The sequence below is a fragment of the Neomonachus schauinslandi genome, chromosome 5 (genome assembly GCF_002201575.2).
Source record: "Neomonachus schauinslandi chromosome 5, ASM220157v2, whole genome shotgun sequence".
Lineage (NCBI taxonomy): Eukaryota > Metazoa > Chordata > Mammalia > Carnivora > Phocidae > Neomonachus > Neomonachus schauinslandi.
The window spans coordinates 40,291,796-40,313,702 of record NC_058407.1 but is presented as its reverse complement, the minus strand read 5'-3'; the positions used below and the strand labels follow the sequence as shown (position 1 = coordinate 40,313,702).

Genomic DNA, 21,907 nt, shown 5'->3' with positions numbered 1-21,907 from the left:
ACCAGGGGAAAGAGTGAAAACCCAAGTGATTTGCAAACAGGAGTTTCCTCAGTAGTCATCCGGGAAGGGAGTTTTGCTGTGTCACAAGTGACGAGTCCCTGGTTTTGAAAGAGCGTGAATCATCCTCCTTTGAAACAAGAGATAAGTGGGAGAGAGAGCTGTATAAAATTATTTTACAACTATTTCCTTTTGAGCTATGACTTCTTAAACTGGAATGTGATCCAGAATAGCTTCCCTTTGAATCCAACATTTGTCTTAAGCATTTTTATTGTCTCTATTTTCTCTCACACCATCGTACTTCTTCTCTCCCTCTGTTCAACAGATTTATACTGACTGGGCCAACCACTACCTAGCAAAATCGGGCCACAAGCGGCTGATCAAGGATTTGCAACAAGACATTGCAGATGGAGTCCTGCTAGCCGAAATCATCCAGATCATTGGTAAGACCTGCCCTCTGGGAAAAATCATGAAAGTCTCTGCCCCCACCCACCTTGGTCAAACACAATTTCAGTTGAATGCATAGGACCTCAGTCCGTGAGTCTCTGAGACTCATGTAGCTCTCCCATGTTTTAATTAAAAATGTTTATGTGAGAATGTTTGAAAAAAGCAGTTTGGCTATACTTTTAAATGGCTAGAACTGGATCTTTACATACACTGAATTGTCAGAAATGAACGCTTCATTAAACCATATGTCTCCCATGTGTGCATTTCATTAGCTAGAGCAACTCATACGCTCTGAGATTCCTTGAAACTGTATCCTGATCCAGCAGGGACAATTGTGAAAGGTTTCATGTCAGCAGTCATTTGGCACAGGCTAAAGAATTAGCAGTAACTTCCTTCTCACTCACTTTTTTTTTTTTTTTTTTTTGCCTGATCTGTGCATATGGACTTGGCAGCTAACAAGTGTGTCCCCTTGTATACGGCTTGGGAGACAAGAGTGAATGTAGCAGCAGCATTGTGCTTGTTTTTTGTTTTTTGTTTTTTGTTTTTTTGTTTTCTTAGTCTCCTTCTTTTGTGTTTCACGTCATTGCTTAAGCATGTCATTCTTTTTTTCTCTCTTTTATTTTATTTCTTGGCTTTAGCAAATGAAAAAGTTGAAGATATCAATGGATGTCCTAGGAGTCAATCTCAGATGGTAAGAATCATGTTTATTCTAAAATATAATGCTTATCTTCACTTTGATTAAACTACATTTGGAAATGGACTAGAAATTTCTTTTGCCTACCTTCCTGCTTAAGAAACCATTTGGTCACATTCTATCATATGTATTTCTTTGGGTGCAATTTATGAACAAGTGAGAGTATCAGCACAGTGGAATATGTGTAACTCCTGAATAACACATCTCCAGGTGTTTTCTCAGATCCTGACTTTCTGCTGCTGTTCTGATGCCTGAATAATTTAACACTGATTGTGCTGGCAGTATATCCCATTTCCAATTTTAAGTGGAACCTTTTTGTCTGAACAACTGGTTTGAAGAACAGAATTTGCCATGTGCATCTTAAAATATATATAAATGGTATTTTCTTTGTTCATAACAAAGTCCTGTGTAAACACATGGACTCTTCAGCACTTTTGGAAATAGCTCCAAAGGCATGCTGCTGGAAGTTTTCTGAGCAGTGACTGATCAAGAGATATGATTCATAGCCTTTTCCAGAAAGCTGTTGATCTCGAGGTCTGTGTCTTCCCCGGCCCTCTTTTTATCTTTACTAACTGGTAAAGCTTAAAGTTTTGTAATAAAAAAAATAGATTGATAAACTGCTGAGGTAAGAACTCACTGCTCTCTTAATTAAATAGCCACAACTTAATTTTATAGGACAACCTGAAATACAAATGCCTTCACTGAAGTTATATCAGTGGATATAATCAGGAGTGATAGCCAAAATCCATAAGATGAGGCTTCCTTCAAAACTCTTTTTAGCACTGAATAGGCATTTTAAGTGAATGTGAGGAGTGTTCTTAATTGTCAGAGATTGGAAGAATGAAAAAAAAAGTGAACTCTTTTGATGTGCTGCCTTGCTTTACTTAGGGTCAGAAAACTGAAATCCAAAATAATAAAGACTGTATTCTTCAAGAGTGATTAACTAGCACATCTGGTGTGTGTGTGTGTGCGCGTGTGCGTGTGATTAATAAAAACTCTAAGGAACTATTACAACGTCATAAACTCTAACTGTTGTGAAAAAAAATCACCATAAAAAACAATTTTCTGTTAAATACTTCAATTTTAAGGAAATTTCTGATCTAATTATTCTGGGCACAAGTGTGACTTTCTGGAAATTAATTACAGTTTTACTGAAAGTAATTATAATACCTTCAGACCCTCCTAAAATAATAGCTGTGTGATACTGTAAAAGAGATGTAACCTCTCTGAGTCTCAGCTTTTTCATCTGTATAATGAGCCCTAATTAGGATATGATAATGACATATAATCATGGACATTCTTTCCTACCTAAACTGATATGGAAATACATAATAGTGCTGTTACAAACTTTAAGACACATTCATGAATTAACACCTGCTAAAAGATTTTTAGGACTTTATCTTAAAGAGCTCTGTAGTCCCTGAATATCATATATTATGTTTCTTAAACTCAACACTTGGTTTTGCTTTCATTACTTCAATCATAAAGAAGTGCTGGATACTAAAACACATCTTCTCTGCTGTCATTCCAATTTGATTCTGATTACAGAGAGTCCAATAAACAGCCAAGATAATGCTTTATGACAGAAGGGGGAAAAAAAAAACTCCAAAGCTCATAACTATGGATAGGAATTCAGTCCCTAGACATTTATCTGAAACATCTGTACCAAAGATTCTACAAATCTGTGAAAACATTCTCATGAGTATTAGACTCTGTTAATTTTTTATTACTTCCTACTCCTTATTAGCCCCAAAATGTCGTGTAACATCTAGTATACATGTTATGTTAATATTTCTGCTTTTGATTAAAAAAAAACACAGAAAAACCAAAGCCTAAGAAATGTAAATGCTATGAAAAAGGTAATTTTTCCAGCCAAATAGTATTAGTTGGAATCTCATTGCATTTTGAGCAAAGAATGACTTGTATCCTCTCATTTTTTACATAAAAAAATGTATCTCATTTTTTCTGATGTGGTTGAATTTTGAATCTGAAATTGACATGCCCTCCATGTGTTGACTCAGAATAATACATATGACAAAAATGTAGTTTTTTTGGTTCAGTTATTTTTGCTTCTATATCTTAAGAACTGGCATTGGTACTATATTATTAATGAATAAAAATTCCAGATTTTAACTGAGACAAGAAAGTAGAGGAAAGAGAATTATGAGAGAGCATGACTAGGATGAATTTCGTATATCTATTCCAAAAAGGATGTTGCCTCTTTCTGTATTGCTTAACAACCAAGACAGTGAGTGCTATTCTTACTCACAGAACTGCTTTCACTACGTTTTTTTTGTATATTTCATCTTTTGTGATCTTTGCTTGCTGTTTGTGTTTAATAACAAAAGGTAAGGTAAAACTAGGTATGCTACTGTTTCTAGTCACAAATTGTCTTTATTTAAATTTCCAATTTGATAACATTTATTAGACTGTTCTAAGCCTTTAAGAACATAGATTCTCTTATGGTAGGAACCTATAATATATTAATAAATATTTTGATGAATAACAACCAGGTAATTCATATTGAGCCAATATTTGCTGAACACCTGAGCTACAAAATGTAAGGATATTTGAGGATCAGGGAGGCAAATATTGAAATAAATAATACCAACAGTGTTTCAGAGGCAAAAACAAAAAGTACTGTGAAGGGAGGGAGCTTGGTGCATTCCAGCAACAGATAGAAGACCACGGTGATTTGAGGACAGTGAGGTGTTTGGATGGGATGATGGAAGCCTGATCACATAGGGCCAAAGTAAGGAGTTTGTATGTCATTCTAAGTTGGTTGGGGAGCGTTTGGAAGACTTTTAAAGCTGGACTGTGGCATGATCTGATGTAAATATTTTTTAAAAAAAAAGAAGATCACCCTAGATGCTTTCTGGGAATTGTAGAATATGTGTTAGTCTCCAGTTGGATGTGGGAGTTGAAGAATATAGGGAGTGTAAAGTGGTCCCACATATTTGGCCTGGTAAGTTACTGTTAGACATGATTAGTACAGAGGGAGAAAACAGGCTAAATGTAGAAGGGGGAGGATGATAAATTCATATTTTGAAAGTCTTTGACCTATCCATTGGAACATCAAGTAGGAGGTGACTTCAGGCAATTAAGCATGTGTTCCTAAAGGTGACAAGTAAGGTATTAGAATATATCTGGTACATAGGTAATGATTGAAGCCATGGAAAAGGATGAGATCTCAGCAGAAGGCCTGTATAAGGTCAGGAGGGAAGAAATTTGAGGTTCTCACATAGGGGAATACCAATATATAAGTGATGAGCAAAGATGTAGAGTCAAAAAAAGGAAAGATTGATGAGTGAGCCCATCTTTAAGAGGGTAGATCCACATATGTGGTTTGTGGATCCTTAGGGTAGCTATGGTAGTTTAAACTGGAGTATTTGGACTAACCCAGTGAGATGGGGCAAAGTAAGATGAGCAGAATGTGGTAGATGTTGTCAAATGCTACTTAGCCTACTAGTTGGTGTGCTGGAACAAAGAAGTTGGTTCTAGCAATTGGACAGGCATTAATGACCTTTATGCAAACATCTTCTATAGGATAACCATGTGTTAAGGAGTAGCAGAGGTGCACATATCCAGTGAGTCTTGAATAATCTTTCTAGGAGTTTCCTGTTGAAGAGAAAAATAATATATATATAGTTTGAGAGGAAGGAAGAGTGAAGAGAGATTTTGGAAGGGCGGGGGGAATAGGCAGAGAAAGTAGAGAGAGAGGAGGACCGCGGAGATTGGGGAGGCAAGAGATGATGCTAAATCCTGAAGGAAGTGGCAAAGGAAGAGATTTGAAGTCTGTGTAGAGGGTTTAATGTTGGAAAAGAAGGCGTACATTTTCCTTTGCTGACACAAGGGGATATGATTGTGCGAGATGTGGGTATCTGAAAATGGATTAAATAGAAATTGAAGGAATTCATCAATAAGATAACTTCAGAGTATTAGAGAATAATAATATGCTTTTTTCCCATGGGATTCTCTATATTACTTTATAGTATAAAGAAAAATTCTTATGATATCTCAAAATAGGTGAAGAAAATTTAACAATAAATCTTTCAAATTACATGGGCCAAAGAACACATGTTTAAGAGAAATATGAACTTGCCCTTGTACCAATTTATTAGCATAATTATTGAGATTTGGTTCATGTTTATTCTAAGTCTCAAAGTCATGGTTATCTTTTCTTGATAAGCTTGAGACTAAACTCATCCTGAAAAATGGAACTTAGTTAGAAGGAACTTATTCAACACTATATTTAACCTTACCCAAAGATGAAGTTACTGATATGGATCGCACCTGTTGAGTAATTTCTAGGTGGGTGGTTTCAGAATTCAGAATATATGCTGCATGCCACACTTTGGTGAGATTACACAAGGAAATAAATTAGTAAACTATAAATACTAGGAATGTCCAGAATGCCCAGCAGATTAAAAATAGCAGAAAAATGCCCAACATGTATTTGAAATGCAGAGGCACAAGTGCTAGGTTCTTAGACAAAAATGTAAGACATGTAGAAGAAAAGTTATTGGGAAAACAAATTTTATTTTAAAATAGACCATTACATTGAAGCATCTTCACAAATGCATAGAGGGATTAGGAAATTTGTTTATGTGAAGTAAACCAAGATTTTGAACATACCATAGAGCGGAGGATCTGACAAATGTGGTTCACAACTCGTCCTTCCTTTTTGCTGGCTCCTCTCATGTCCTCACTGTAATAGCTCAATTGTGTTTCAGCCACATCTTTTAGTCTTTCTAACATATCACGTTGTTTAAAATTTGCTGATAGGAGGATTTGGGAAATACTTAATGCTTCTTGCCCTTTTTTTATTCCTCAAAAGTAGAAAATTTGGTTTCATTCTCCCTTAATTCTCCATTTCCAAGTCCTACAGGATTGTGACTTCCAGAATAATACCATTATGGATTTTATAGACATCTTTATTCCATTTCAGTAATTTTACACTTATCTGGACAGTGAAACTGTTCTTCCTAGTAAAAGTATTTTATGCTTTTATCATTATTCTGTCCTTTAAAGTTTTCTTTTAGCCACTGCTTGTAATTGCTTCTCTTTTAAAGGATCTATTTAGGTAAGATAGGAAGATGAGGTTTCTGACCAAATAGGGAAGAGATAAAATATTGGAATGCTCTTAAAGGTTTAATAAAATCTTATAAATGGCACACTGCAGGATTCTAGCACTATGACTCAGAGGAGTGGAATATTGCTAAGTTAGTCCATTCACATGATCCCCTGCCATTTTTGAAACTGTTCATCTTCTGGAATGGCTAGAAAAAGATAGCTTAATGAAGACAAATGCTTTACTACAAATATAGCTCTGATCTCTAAAGAAAAGCTAAGTGGAAATTTCTACTTTGTAGTTTTTGTCATAATTTCATTATTTTCATATAGGCTCAAACTTTGGAAGAATAAGCATAAGCTAGTTAACATCAAGAAATTTATACTTAAGTTATTAGAATATCGCCCTGATGATTTTTAAAACTGAATTTGTCTCTAGAAGTTGCTCTGTATTACTAGCAAAATTCAAATGAAGTAATTGAAATGATATGGAGACATTGAAAGGAAGTATGTTAAGTTGAAAGGACAATGGTCACTGGAATTCTAATTCGGACCCTGTGACCCAGGAAAAAGATTCAGTGAATGCTCAGTCTCTACTCATTTCTGCATTGAGGAAATTAGACCAGTGGAACTCTGACCTGCTAGATTGATTTAACAAAGCACCAAAGACCGTGGTTTCTGTTGATGATTTTATCTTAGAGATATACTTGGGTTTTCACTCTTTATAGCTTTATAAAAGTATCTTCATAGTAAGGTGAAAAAGATAGTTCTTAAAATATATTAAGTCCAATTTACAAAGAAAAACACTAATAGCAGGGGAATCATATTTTTATTGGAGTTGTCTGGTTTGCCGTTAAGAAATTAAATAAATGTTGAAAATACAAGAATGCTTTTCTACATTATATTATAGAATAAATAGTTTAAATGTTCTCATGAGTATCAATATACTGGTTCATGCCATTAGTAAGACAGATAGAAATTGAAATGAAGTAACTAATTTTGAATTGGGTTCCAAATTCTCTGTAATTTTTTTCTTTCTTTTTGGAGAGCATATATATATATATTTTCTTTTATTTGAGGAAAATTAGTAAGCTTTATATATGCATGTATAAAAACCATTGTGAACCATAGTTAATATTTCAACTATATATTGGAACATCAACCACTTTCTTAAACATGTAGCATGTTCTTTATCCTGATATTTTTTAAAGATTTATTTATTTTAGAGAGAAAGAGAGAGGGAGGGGGAGCATGAGCAGGGGAAAGGGGGAGAGGAAGAGAGAGAATCTCCAGCAGACTCCCCACTGAGCACCGAAGCCAGCTCGCAGCCTCCTCACAGGGCTGATCTCAGGACCCTGAGTTCACAAGCTGAGCCAAAATCAAGAGTTGGATGCTTAGCTGACTGAGCCACCCAGGTGCCCCTATCCTAGTATTCTTTTTTTTTTTTTTTAATCCTGATATTCTTAACTTAATTGCTGTAAATTGTTCCCCACCACTAGGTCATATCCCAGTAAACACAAAGTACAATCATACCTATTATTAGAAGGTATATTTTGTAACAATCCTTTCATAAATTTAGTTTTTATTACCCTCAATAATCTAATCTCTTTTAAAAGGACTTACTGCTCCATATTTTTCTTTTTTTTTTTTTTTTAAGATTTTATTTATTTATTTGACAGAGAGAGACATAGCAAGAGCAGGAACACAAACAGGGGGAGTGGGAGAGGGAGAAGCAGGCTTCCCGCAGAGCGGGGAGCCCGATGTGGGACTCGATCCCAGGACCCTGGGATCATGACCTGAGCCGAAGGCAGACGCTTAACGACTGAGCTACCCAGGCGCCCCCCCTTTTTTTTTTTTTTAAGATTTTATTTATAAACTGCTCCATATTTTTCAAACTCTTTCTTGAAATTTCATAGAAAATGACCACTTATAATAATCAATGATAAAATATATAACAGAACACTTTTCAAAACTGTAGTTTGGCAAATAATATACTAAGATATGAGGCCATTTTAAATAAGAACTATAATATTCTTAGCTTAAAAACCTATGACAAATAATGTTATAAAAATTACTTCTATAAAAAGAGAAAAAGGAAATAGGGAGAATCTCATTCATTTGATCTCAGTATAATCATTTGAAAAGTTTATCTTGGATGAGATAAATTATTTGGAATATCAGGAGAAAGGCCCAAGCTAGCTACTTTATGACATAATATTTAAATGATTTTAATGTAAATTGAGTTAAACTGATTCATCTAGACACATAAAAATTCATGAAATGCCTTTGAAAAATCATATTGCCTACTTGATTTGTATTAGCCATGTTTCAAACATAACAAATAATAATTGTGAAATCATATCATAGAAACCAAGTTGTAGATCACTCAACAATATCAGCTTCACTTATTGATCTACTTTAATGGTTGACTGTCAGCCATGTGTATCTGGTGCTGTGCTGGATGATTTGTTTGCATTTTTCGTTTAGCTTCGCAGCAAACCTGCAAAGGAACAGGGTCTCACTGAGCCTGCCTATAGAAGAACCAATATTAGGTCTCATGTCTCTTTGAGGCTAAACCAAATTGCTTTTTTTTTTCTTTTTTTCTTTTATTATGTTATGTTAATCACCTTACATTACATCATTAGTTTTTGATGTAGTGTTCCATGATTCATTGTTTGGGTATAACACCCAGTGCTCCATTCAGTACGTGCCCTCTATTAATACCCATCACCAAGCTAACCCATCCCCCCACCCCCCTCCCCTCTAGAACCCTCAGTTTGTTTCTCAGAGTCCATAGTCTCTCATGGTTCGTCTCCCCCTCCAATTTCCCCCGCTTCATTTTTCCCTTCCTGCTATCTTCTTCTTCTTTTTTTTTTTTTAACATATAATGTATTATTTGTTTCAGAGTTACAGGTCTGTGATTCAACAGTCTTACACAATTCACAGCGCTCACCATAGCACATACCCTCCCCAGTATCTATCACCCAGCCACCCCATCCCTCCCACCCCCCACCTCTCCAGCAACCCTCAGTTTGTTTCCTGAGATTAAGAATTCCTCGTATCAGTGAGATCATATAATACATGTCTTTCTCTGACTGACTTATTTCGCTCAGCACAATACCCTCCAGTTCCGTCCACGTCATTGCAAATGGCAAGATTTCATTCCTTTTGATGGCTGCATAATATACCATGGTATATATATATATATATATATATATATATATATATATATATATATATATATATACACATCTTCTTTATCCATTCATCTGTTGATGGACATGTTGGCTCTTTCCATAGTTTGACTATTGTGGACATTGCTGCTATAAAATCGGGGTGCACGTACCCCTTCAGATCACTACATTTGTATCTTTGGGGTAAACACCCAGTAGTGCAATTGCTGGGTCATAGGGTAACTCTATTTTCAACTTTTTGAGGAACCTCCATACTGTTTACCAGAGTGGCTGCACCAGCTTGCATTTCCACCAACAGTGTAGGAGGGTTCCACTTTCTCCGCATCCCCGCCAACATCTGTCGTTTCCTTACTTGTTGATTTTAGCCATTCTGACTGGTGTGACGTGGTATCTCATTGAGGTTTTGATTTGGATTTCCCTGATGCCGAGTGATATTGAGCACTTTTTCATGTGTCTGTTGGCCATTTGGATGTCTTCTTTGGAAAAATGTCTGTTTATGTCTTCTGCCCATTTCTTGATTGGATCATTTGTTCTTTGGGTGTTGACTTTGATAAGTTCTTGATAAATTTTGGATACTAGCCCTTTATCCAATATGTCATTTGCAAAATCTTCTCCCATTGTGTTGGTTGTCTTTTGGTTTTGTTGACTGTTTCTTTTGCTGTGCAAAATCTTTTTATCTTGAAGTCCTGATAGTTCATTTTTGTCCTTGCTTCCCTTGCCTTTGGTGATGTTTCTAGGAAGAAGTTGCTGCGGCTGAGGTCGAAGAGGTTGCTGCCTGTGTTCTCCTTTAGGGTTTTGATGGACTCCTGTCTCACATTTAGGTCTTTCAACCATTTGAGTCTATTTTTGTGTGTGGTGTAAGGAAATGGTCCAGTTTCATTCTTCTGCATGTGGCTGTCCAATTTTCCCAACACCATTTGTTGAAGAGACTGTCTTTTTTCCATTGGACATTCTTTCCTGCTTTGTCAAAGATTAGTTGACCATAGAGTTGAGGGTCCATTTCTGGGCTCTCTATTCTGTTCCATTGATCTATGTGTCTGTTTTTGTGCCAGTACCATACTGTCTTGATGATTACAGCTTTGTAATAGAGCTGGAAGTCTGGAATTGTGATGCCGCCAGCTTTGCTTTTCTTTTTCAACATGCCTCTGGCTATGCGGGGTCTTTTCTGGTTCCGAAATTTTAGGATTATTTATTCAATTTCTTTGAAAAAAGTGGATGGTATTTTGATAGGGACTGCGTTAAATGTGTAGATTGCTCTAGGTAGCATTGATGTCTTCACAATATTTGTTCTTCCAATCCATGAGCATGGAACGTTTTTCCATTTCTTTGTGTCTTCCTCAGTTTCTTTCATGAGTATTTTATAGTTTTCTGAGTGCAGATTCTTTGCCTCTTTGGATAGATTTATTCCTAGGTATCTTATGGTTTTGGGTGCAATTGTAAATGGGATCAACTGCTTAAGATCTCTTTCTTCTGTCTTGTTCATGTATAGAAATGCCACTGATTCTGTACATTGATTTTATATCCTGCCACTTTACTGAATTCCTGTATGAGTTCTAGCAGTTTTGGGGTGGAGTCTTTTGGGTTTTCCACATAAAGTATCATATCATCTGCAAAGAGTGAGAATTTGACTTCTTCTTTGCCGATTTGGATGCCTTTTATTTCTTTCTGTTGTCTGATTGCTGTGGCTAGAATTTCTAGTACTATGTTGAATAGCGGGTAGTGATAGTGGACATCCCTGCCATGTTCTTGACCTTAGGGGGGGAAGCTCTTAGGTTTTCCCCATTGAGAATGATATTCACTGTGGGTTTGTCATAGATGGCTTTTATGATATTGAGGTATGTACCCTCTATCTCTACACTTTGAAGAGTTTTAATCAAGAAATGCTTGTCAAATGGTTTTTCTGCATCTACTGAGAGGATCATATGGTTCTTGTTCTTCTTTCTTTTATTAAAGTATTGTATCACATTGACTGATTTGCAGATGTTGAACCAAACTTGCAGCCCAGGGATAAATCCCACTTGGTCGTGGTGAATAGTCCTCTTAATATACTGTTGGAACCTATTGGCTAGTATTTTGGTGAGAATTTTTGCATCCATGTTCATCAAGGATAATGGTCTGTAAATCTCCTTTTTGTTGGGGTCTTTATCTGGTTTTGGGATCAAGGTAATGGTGGCCTCATAAAATGAGTTTGGAAGTTGTCCTTCCATTTCTATTTTTTGGAACAGTTTCAGAAGAATAGGTATTAATTCTTCTTTAAATGTTTGGTAGAATTCCCCTGGGAAGCCATCTGGTCCTGGGCTTTTGTTTGTTCGGAAATTTTTGATGACTGCTTCAATTTCCTTAGTGGTTATAGATCTGTTCAGATTTTCTATATCTTCCTGGTTCAGTTTTGGTAGTTGATACATCTCTAGGAATGCATCCATTTCTTCCAGATTATATAATTTGCTGGCATATAGTTGCTCATAATATGTTCTTATAATTGTTTATATTTCTTTGGTGTTGGTTTTGATCTCTCCTCTTTCATTTATTTATTTATTTATTTATTTATTTATTTGGGTCATTTCTCTTTTCTTTTTGATAAGTCTGGCCAGGGGTTTATTGATCTTATTAATTCTTTCAAAGAATGAGCTCCTAGTTTCGTTGATCTGTTCTACTGTTCTTTTGGTTTCTATTTCATTGATTTCTGCTCTGCTCTTTATTATTTCTCTTCTCCTGCTGGGTTTAGGCTTTATTTGCTGTTCTTTCTCCAGCTCCTTTAGGTGTAGGGTTAGGTTGTGTATTTGAGACCTTTCTTGTTTCTTGAGAAAGGCTTGTATTGCTATATACTTTCCTCTTAGGACCGCCTTTGCTGCATCTCAAAGATTTTTGAATAGTTGTGTTTTCATTTTCATTTGTTTCCATGAATTTTTTTAATTCTTCTTTAATTTCTTGGTTGACCCATTCATTCTTTAGTAGAATGTTCTTTAGCCTCCATGTATTTGAGTTCTTTCTGACTTTCCTCTTGTGATTGAGTTCTAGTTTCAAAGCATTGTGGTCCAAATATATGCAGGGAATGATCCCAATCCTTTGGTACCAGTTGAGACCTGATTTGTGACCTAGGATGTGATCTCTTCTGGAGAATGTTCCATGGGCACTAGAGAAGAATGTGTATTCTGTTGCTTTGGGATGGAATGTTCCGAATATATCTGTGAAGACCATTTGGTCCAGTGTGTCATTTAAAGTCTTTATTTCCTTGTTGATATTTTGCTTAGATGATCTGTCCATTTCAGTGAGGGGGGTGTTAAAGTCTGTATTATTGTCGATGCATTTCTTTGCTTCTGTTATTGTATTGTTGTATTGTTGTTGATGTGTTTCTTTGCTTTTGTTATTAATTGGCTTATATATTTGGCTGCTCCCATGTTAGGGGCATAGATATTTACAATTGTTAGATCTTCTTGTTGGATAGACCCTTTAAGTAGGATCTAGTGTCCTTCCTCATCTCTTATTGTAGTTTTTGGTTTAAAATCTAATTTGTCTGATATAAGGATTGCCACCCCAGCTTTCTTTTTGTGTCCATTAGCATGGTAAATTTTTTCCATTCCCTCACTTTCAATCTGGAGGTGTCTTTGGGTCTAGAATTAGTCTCTTGCAGACAGCATATTGATGGGTCTTGTCTTTTTATCCAATCTGATAGCCTGTGTCTTTTGACTGGGGCATTTAGCCCATTTACATTCAGGGTAACTATTGAAAGATATGAATTAATGCCATTGTATTGCCTATAAGGTGACTGTTACTGTATATTGTCTCTATTCCTTTCTGGTCTATGTTACTTTTAGGCTCTCTCTTTGCTTAGAGGACCCCTTTCAATATTTCTTGTAGGTCTGGTTTCATGTTTGCAGATCCTTTAGTTTTTGTTTGTCCTGGAAGCTTTTTATCTCTCCTTCTATTTTCAATGACAGCCTAGCTGGATATAGTATTCTTGGCTGCATATTTTTCTCACTTAGTGCTCTGAATATATCCTGCCAGTCCTTTCTGGCCTGCCAGGTCTCTGTGGATAGGTCTGTTGCCAATCTAATGTTTCTACCATTGTAGGTTACAGATCTCTTGTCCTGAGCTGCTTTCAGGATTTTCTCTTTGTCTCTGAGACTTGTAAGTTTTACTATTAGATGTCGGGGTGTTGACTGTGGAAAATATTTTTTAATCCTCTTTCATAGATAAGGAATCTGAGGCTTCAAGGGAATAAAAACTTTCTCAATTTCTTATATTGTATAAATTGCATAAGTAGAATGCAAATCCAGTTTTACATGGCTGCAAAACTTTTAATTATTATACTCTCCTGCTTAATCAACTGACTCCTTGCAACTAACCACAGAGCAACTCAGCACAAAAACAAACTGCAGTGAAACAAAATTACTATCTCCTCCCCCTCTCTCTGTCCCACAACACAAAGTAACTTGAGATGGAAAAGGGAGAAGTGTGGCTTAGCATTGCAATGACATGAGGCACCTAAATTAAATTGCATGTTTTATACCCCCCCTCCCCAAAGGCTTAACACATGGGAGCAAGGCCTGGAAATCTGCATGCTCACAGATCCCAGCTCACTCTTAGCCTTGCTGGAGTTGTGATAGCTACTGTTTTATTGACTAGATATTGTATTCATTACCTGTGGCTGATGTGAAAAATTATCACACACTTGGTGGCTTAAAACAAAAGAAATTTAGTCTTGCATGGTTCTGGAGTCCAGAAGTCTGAAGTCAGTACCACAAGACCAAAGTCAAAGTATCTGTAGTTCTGTGCTCCTTTCAGAGATGGTGGGAGAAATCCATTCCTCGCCTGTTATAGCTTCTGGTGACTGCCAGTATTCTTTGGCTTGTGGCTACATCAGTCATTCTATATGTTAATATACTGGGTGTAAAAGTGCATTGGATATTTGAGATTTAATTTAGAAGCATTTCAATCTCGTGGACTTAGAGTATGTATAGAACAAGTAGATTTTGCATACTATTTCTGTGTTTACCTTCCCACTACACAGTTTCACCTTTACTTTCAACCAGATATTTATTGAGCACCTGTTTTATGCCAGGCACTGTATCCTAGCTGCCTTTCAGTCATGTGGAAAGGTTGATTCAGAGCCTCAAAATGTCTGTCAGAATGTCTAAACTACAATGGTAGGAAGCTTAGTGTGGCAGAGAGAGCAAGTTCATTGGAGACTGACAGGGTTGAATTTGAATTCTGGCTCTGCTATTTATTAATTGTGTAAATTTATAAAAAGTATGTTATATCTCTAAGTTTCTATTGAGTGGAAGAAATATATAAAAATTTACGACAGATGATGGTGAAGATGGAAAGGGTTTTGCATTTGGAGTAAATAATATACGGGCTTAAAACTCCGCATGAACTCCCTGTGCTAGGTTGTTGAGAAGTGAAGGAAAAAGTAGCTTCCCAACCATTTTCCCTGCTTCCATTCTTGACATGTAGTATAGGGTTTTTCCAAAAGCAGCTTGTTCACATACTATGTTGTGAAGGTAATGTGTTAGAAATGACTTTGTTAAATGAAATACACTAAAGCATAATTTTGAAAAATCATAGAGCACTGCAGATAGTATGAATAGAAATAGATGTGTGAAACTTTTAAAACTATCAATAAATCTATGTATGAACTGTGTGGTCATATAAAATAGATGTTTTCTAAGCAACACTGACCATTTCTTTCTTTAGCATAATACACACCATTAGCTCCCTGGGCTTTGAAATCAAGCCCAGACTCCTCCCAGGGCCTGAAGGATGTTCCCCAGCCAGCCTCCTGCCACTAGATTCTCCATATTTCAAGATTCTTGTTCCTGGCGTCCCTCCTGGTGATCTCACCTCCCACTTTGGATCTTGAAACTGATTGAAAGTTATCAGCTTTTAGAGTAGCCTTTTCTCACACTGATAAACAATGAAGTTGTGAAGAAAGATTTAGGTGAGATTCACCCTCAACATTCTGAATTCTTTGCCAGTCCCTTAACTTAGGATGTTTCTCAACCATGACTAGTTCACATAGTGCTCCTTCCATGGATTCACCTCACGTCACATCCTCTTATTTGGTTAACTCTTCATAACCTTTCAGGGACTAGCTCAAGCTTCCTTTGAAAGAGAAAAATGTGGGGGTTAATTACATAGGCTCTGGTTTTAATATATTCTTTCTGTGTGACCTTGAGCATGTCAATTTAATTCTCTGATCAACATCTTTCTCATTGTAAGAAAGTATAGTAATGGCAACCTCAGATGAAAATATCTTCGTAACTGTTAGATAAGTCTTGGTCACCAGTAACTTTCTCATTTCCTAGTTATTTGACCTCTAGTCCAAAATAGGCCCTTCTTCATGCTTCTCCAGGAGTCTGTGTTTCTCAGACCATAACATTTCTTGTACTACATTGAAAACATCTCTCTGCCCTATAAAACTATATATTTTTAAGGACTTGGACATGTTCAATGGACAACTAAACTAATTGTTGAATGAGTGAAGGAAAACAAAAATTAAGAATTTTAATCAATGCAAAAATACTCTGCATTTTTAAAGGTCTCCAGATGAATGTATATCTGATTAAAATCTTAGGTTAAAAGTTATATTACTGTTTGAATTCTATGATAGGATGGGGGTTCACTCAAACTGAGCAATTTTACCTCTTTATTTTGGTTGAAATCACATTTATTTAATTAATTTATATAGTATCACTACCAGTACACATTTATAATGAAAAAAATAGGACATGTAGTTAATCAAAAATAGCACAAGTCACAAGAGAATCGACCATCCAGAGATAACAAAAGCTAAATTGGGTTCATATTCTTCTAGACATTCTCTATGTATGATTCATAACTGCATTATCTAGCACGTCAGGCATGCCCTAACCAGGATGCATTGCCTCTGTAAAGAGAACTCAGACTTTGAAGTATTATATCTGCTACCTGGTTTACATTTATTTCACTTTATATACTGCAGTGGTTTCAGAATCCAAGGGGCAACAAAGGGTTTTCAATTCCAGGTCAAATTCAGCTCTGTAAACATAACTGCAGGAAGTGAAGACTAGGATGATCTATTCTCAAACCTCTTCATGAGCAATCTTGCTCTTGGTTGCTCTGATAGGCATACCTATCAGAGCAACCCTCCTTCTGACACTTGTCTACCTTATCAAAGTCAGACGTAGCCTTCAAGTTTAAATGATTCTTCTCCGATGCTTTTCCCAGAATGGGAATAAAGGGTATGGGTTCAATAAAGAACTATGTTAATTAAAAATTCTACAATTTTGGGGGGCGCCTGGGTGGCTCAGTTGTTAAGCGTCTGCCTTCGGCTCAGGTCATGATCCCAGGGTCCTGGGATCGAGCCCCGCATCGGACTCCCTGCTCGGCGGGAAGCCTGCTTCTCCCTCTCCCACTCCCTCTGCTCGTGTTCCCTTTCTCGCTGTCTCTTTCTCTGTCAAATAAATAAATAAAATCTTTAAAAAAATAAAAATTCTACAATTTTTGGAATAGTTTATTCAACAATGAGATGAATAAATACAAATATTTCCAGTATATCCTCTATGTTTAATATGTTGAGAATGTATATTGACCTTTTAAACCTTTTAAAGGTTTAAAAAACTTTGAAGCCACAAATACAATGATGACTGTCTTGAGTTTTAATAAGTGAAGATATGAAAACACTTATTTTCCTTGTCTGAAACCCAATTTGTGATTTATCAATATACATGCTTATATTTAGCAAGTTCATAAGGATCAGGATGAAAGTACAATTATGAAATTAGACAACAGAATTTCTGTTTTGAAAAATGCCTTTCATTTTTCATGGGAGTGTGGAAAATATTAGAAATGAGTCAATGCTCTTTAGAAAATATGAGGATAATGGCTATGTCTTGAAATTTATATCTGCAGGACTGAGCATAATTCCACGAATAAAATAAATTTAATAAATGCTTGATGAATGAATAATTGAAGGATTTGATTTTATAAGACATAAACAAAATTAAATGGTAGTGCTCCAAAATACTAATATTAATTATACAAATAGAAACTACCGAGGTCCAAAACTATGAACCAACCTCTATTGAATTTGTGTCTTTGATAAGGAAAACACACACAGAAGTCCATTTTTATGTATTTGAGCAAAATTGTCTTTTTGTTTAGGCATTGTGATAACAATAGATATTTTCATAGAATACAAAAGCCTCAAGGCTCAGTGTACCCAGAGATTTTCAAAGTTCTGAGTAGATGTTATTGACTGGTTTAGAACTTAGAAACTGGATGTGATTGAGTGGATTTAGAACTTAGAAACTTCTTGTTTCATTTTTGTTACAAAGTCAATATTTTTATATATTTTGTGTAGCCATGCTTAAGTTTAACAGGAAAAGAGAGGCAAAGTGGGTGCTCTGGACTAATAAAATGTGAGCCACAAATAGACCCAACAAATTGTGCATGATGTCATTGTAGGCAAGTAAAAGTCCTGGGAGTGACTGTCCGTGAGCTATGGATGTGACTATTACTTGAGCCATATGAGAAGTGTAGTGCCCACAGAACTGAGAATGAATTTCTCTGGATCACTGCTATGAGGGCATATATATATAAAATACCCCAGGCATAAAATGTACAGTGCATGAATTACTTAGTATCATCGTCATCCTTGACTCCTCACCTTCTCTTATGTGCCATATCTTCCCACTAGATTTCTTCAACTTCTATCCAGAGTCTGGATCACTTTCACTGCCACCACCATAGTCTAAAACACCATCATCATTCACTTAATTACTTTCAACAGCCACCTGTCAAGTTTCTGTACTTCTATTCTTGTATGCCTTTATTTTCAATAAAACAGGGGGCTGATCATTTTATTTTTATTTTTAATGGAAGTAAAACACACATAAAAGAGTGTGAAGTACTCTAATAGGAATTGAAGTAAAACAAACATAGAAAGTATATAAAGTACTCCAATCTTAAGTATGTAGCTGATTGATTTTTTAATATGTATATACCTGTGTAGTCTCACTCAGATCAAAACAAAGGACACTTCCAGCATGCCTCTTCCCCCCATACAACGTTCCAGACTATACCCTTCCAAAGTTCATCACTATGCTATTATTTTCAGTGTTTACTTTTGTACATCTTGAATTTCATGGAAATTGGGGATAAAAAGTATAATACTTTGTTGGCTTCTTTTGCTCATCTTTATATGAGATCTTCTGTGGAAGTCAGTTGCTTAATCTGTAAAGAGGAAGGAAGACTGACACTGGGAGCTAAAATTTGAAAACAAACTGAAGTTCAGCCCCAACCCACAGAAGTTCTGATTTTTTTTTTTTTTTGGTCTGGAGTCAGGCACAGAGTAGTATATTTTTAAAAATCCCAAAGAGAATTGAACATATAGGCTCTGAATCAAATGATCTCTCTCCTTCTTTCTCCCTCTTCCTCCTACTCTCTCTCTCTCTCTCTCTCTCTATTTCCCTCTCCTCCTCCCTCTCCCTCTTTCTCCCTCTCTCTCTCTCTTCTCTCCCTGACCCCTCCACTCCTTTCCATATGGATGGATTGGCCACCACTCCTTTTTACCCCTATCCTTCCTTAAGTGTGCACTGAGCACCTGTTAGATACTAGGCACCCTCTTAGGTTGCTGAAGCTACATAAGTGAACAAAACATAGTCCCTATCTTCCTGGGGCTTGGTCTCAAAAAACCCATACCTGAATATGTAAACAAATATTGTTGAATATGTTTTCAGTATTTTTTTTCTCTATAGGACCCTTTTACTTTCCCTTTCTAATTTATGGTGCATGCTGTGAGAGTTTTGTCTTTAATACCCACTCCAGACACCAGTTTATTTTGTAAATGGTTTGAATGGTAGCCAAAAAAATTATCTGACAATCTTATAGATGCTATTTATTAACCTTTTGTAGGTCTTATAGTGAATTAATATGTTTGTGTGTAATAAAAGTAACTGGAATTTAGGCAGTAACAGCCTATGAACATTTTTCAGTAAATTATATATGTTTGGACCAGGAATCTTCTTATTTTCTGTGAAAAGTATATAATTGATAGGAAATTAACAGCATCGGGACTATTAAGACAAACATTTAAAAATATTCAATTCAATTCTCTTAGCATTAGACCACAATAATTATTTGGTGTGTTTCTTTTACTTGTTTTTAATGGTCCTAAAAAAAAGTTTAAAAGAACATTTTTTTAAAGATTTTATTTATTTGAGAGAGAGAGTGAATGAGAGAGCACAAAAGCAGGGGCAGAGGGAGAGGGCGAAGCAGACTCCCCTGCTGAGCAGGGTGCCCAATGCAGGGCTCAATCCCAGGATCCTGAGATCACAACCTGAGCCGAAGGCAGATGCTTAATTGACTGAGCCACCCAGGTGCCCCTAAAAGGACATTTTAGATGAATATAGTAGAACATCCTGTTTTTCCCATTTCTTTTCTTTCCTCTTTATTTCCTTCCTTATACAGTCTTATTTCCTGGTAGCAAAGTGAAATGTAAAGACAGGAAAGGATTTAAAATATACTTCAGCACCATAGCCTTACTGGATTTTTAGATGCTGATGGGCAAAATAAGATTAGTTTGGTCATGTATTCAGTGACTTCCAATCTTTGTTTTTGGGTTTTTTTTTTTTTCAGTAGAATAATTTCAATAAAACTTAACTTTTTTTTTAGTAACACTTATTTTGAAATAAATCAATAAAAATCATTTTTCTCGGGTTCCTGGGTGGCTCAGTTGGTTAAGCGACTGCCTTCAGCTCAGGTCATGATCCTGGAGTCCCAGGATCGAGTCCCGCATCAGGCTCCTGCTCAGCGGGGAGTCTGCTTCTCCCTCTGATCCTCTTCCCTCTCATGCTCTCTGTCTCTCATTCTTTCTCTCTCAAATAAATAAATAAAATTAAAAAAAATCATTTTTTCTCAAAGCAAATGTGTATACCTTAGCTGCAATCATTCTTAAGCAAAGAACATCTCATCGAATATTAATTTAGTTTTGCATAAAATTACATTGAAAAAGGAATATAAATAGTTGTCCATTTTATAAGGACAGATTTTTAATCTCTTTTTTTCTTTTCATTTTCTTTAAGAGACATTTTGACCTTGCTGTGAAGCTAAGCTAGAGAGGACATTGGCAGAACTTTATATGTCCTTATGCATAGCTTTGGATGAGAATTTAATAGGACAGAAAATAATACCTTGCCAAGTATTAACTGTAAATCTTCTATTTACTATAGAATTTCAAGATTTATGGAATACCAAAACAACCCAGGGAGATGACTCATAAAGAACTAGAACTTTCTAGTTTCCTACATTCTTTAAAAAAAAGTCTTAGCTGTTTAACTTTGCTGTATAATACCATAATCAATATTGAGATCAACCTATGAATTAACATAAATCAATCATTTGGGTTTTTGGTTTTTGTTTTTAATCTATCACTCTAAATAGTTACAAACTGGTAGTCATATCAAAAATAACTTTAAAAGCCATGGCATCCCAATTTTAAATTATAAAGACAATACCTAAATTTAATTAGAGGAATACATAACTGTTGAAGTCCAAATACATTTTTTAAAGTACAGAGTTAGCTATGGTTTAAGATGAAAATACGCTTTTATTTCTTTCATGCTATATCAACCCTCTGGCATAATGACCAAATATTACTGGTTGAATCCCAATTACCCACACCCTAACATTCTACAACTTGCATAAGCAACAGCCTCCTCCTGTATGGATGCTTTCGTCGAGACTTAGTCGTGAAGCACAAAATCCAGTTTTATGTTAAGTAGGTGGGTTGCTAATCTGTGAGAATGCCATTCTTGATCAGGCCTTTATGAATTGTTTGTGAATACCAAACCGGACAAGGCAAGCTTTATATTCGTTCTGCAATTAGCCAAAAATAATTCTAGTTAAACTCTGGTAAAGATCTCTAGTATGAAATGAATGTAAAGTATTCATTCTTTCTTTATCTTACTCTCTGGTTTCATTTTAGCTCATTTGTTTATTTAAAAATAACCCTCTAAGTTGCTTTTTCACTGCTTTTCATGTTACAGATTGAAAATGTTGATGTCTGCCTTAGTTTTCTAGCAGCCAGAGGAGTAAATGTTCAAGGTCTATCCGCTGAAGGTAAGAAAAAGGTTGTCACCAATAACACCCAAGTTTGTGGAAAAAAAATTGTTTTTGTATTGCAGGAAATGTAAAGTGGGAGTACATAGCTTCTTAATACATGAAGTCAAGTTTCCAAAAATAATAGAAACATAAATGCAATGGTTAGTAATATATGCTTTAATTATTTATATATGTTCCATATTTTGGCAAAACTGTTATTTTCATGACTGAGTGTGTGGGAGAAGGGTAGATTAACAAAACATTTTTATGTTATCACCAGTGTACAGTATTTTTAGAGTCTTAAGTAGAGGGATGGATGGATACATAGATAATGCTATAGATAGATGAAATTCAGGTAAAAATAGTATAATTAATCTGCAAATATTGTTTTATGAATAACACATCAAATTGGTAGTCCTGG

At 35.8% G+C, this 21,907-nt stretch overlaps 1 protein-coding gene across 2 annotated transcripts in view; it reads left to right on the top strand.

Moving 5' to 3' along the window:
- Window positions 1-21,907, top strand: part of NAV3 (neuron navigator 3) — a 347,818-nt gene that overhangs the window by 105,729 nt on the left and 220,182 nt on the right. For both annotated transcript variants that reach the window (XM_021678554.1, XM_021678552.1), the window contains exons 2-4: window positions 323-440; window positions 1,083-1,135; window positions 21,432-21,504. In XM_021678554.1, the coding sequence (XP_021534229.1) occupies window positions 323-440; window positions 1,083-1,135; window positions 21,432-21,504 (244 nt within the window). The remainder of the gene's footprint in view (window positions 1-322; window positions 441-1,082; window positions 1,136-21,431; window positions 21,505-21,907) is intronic.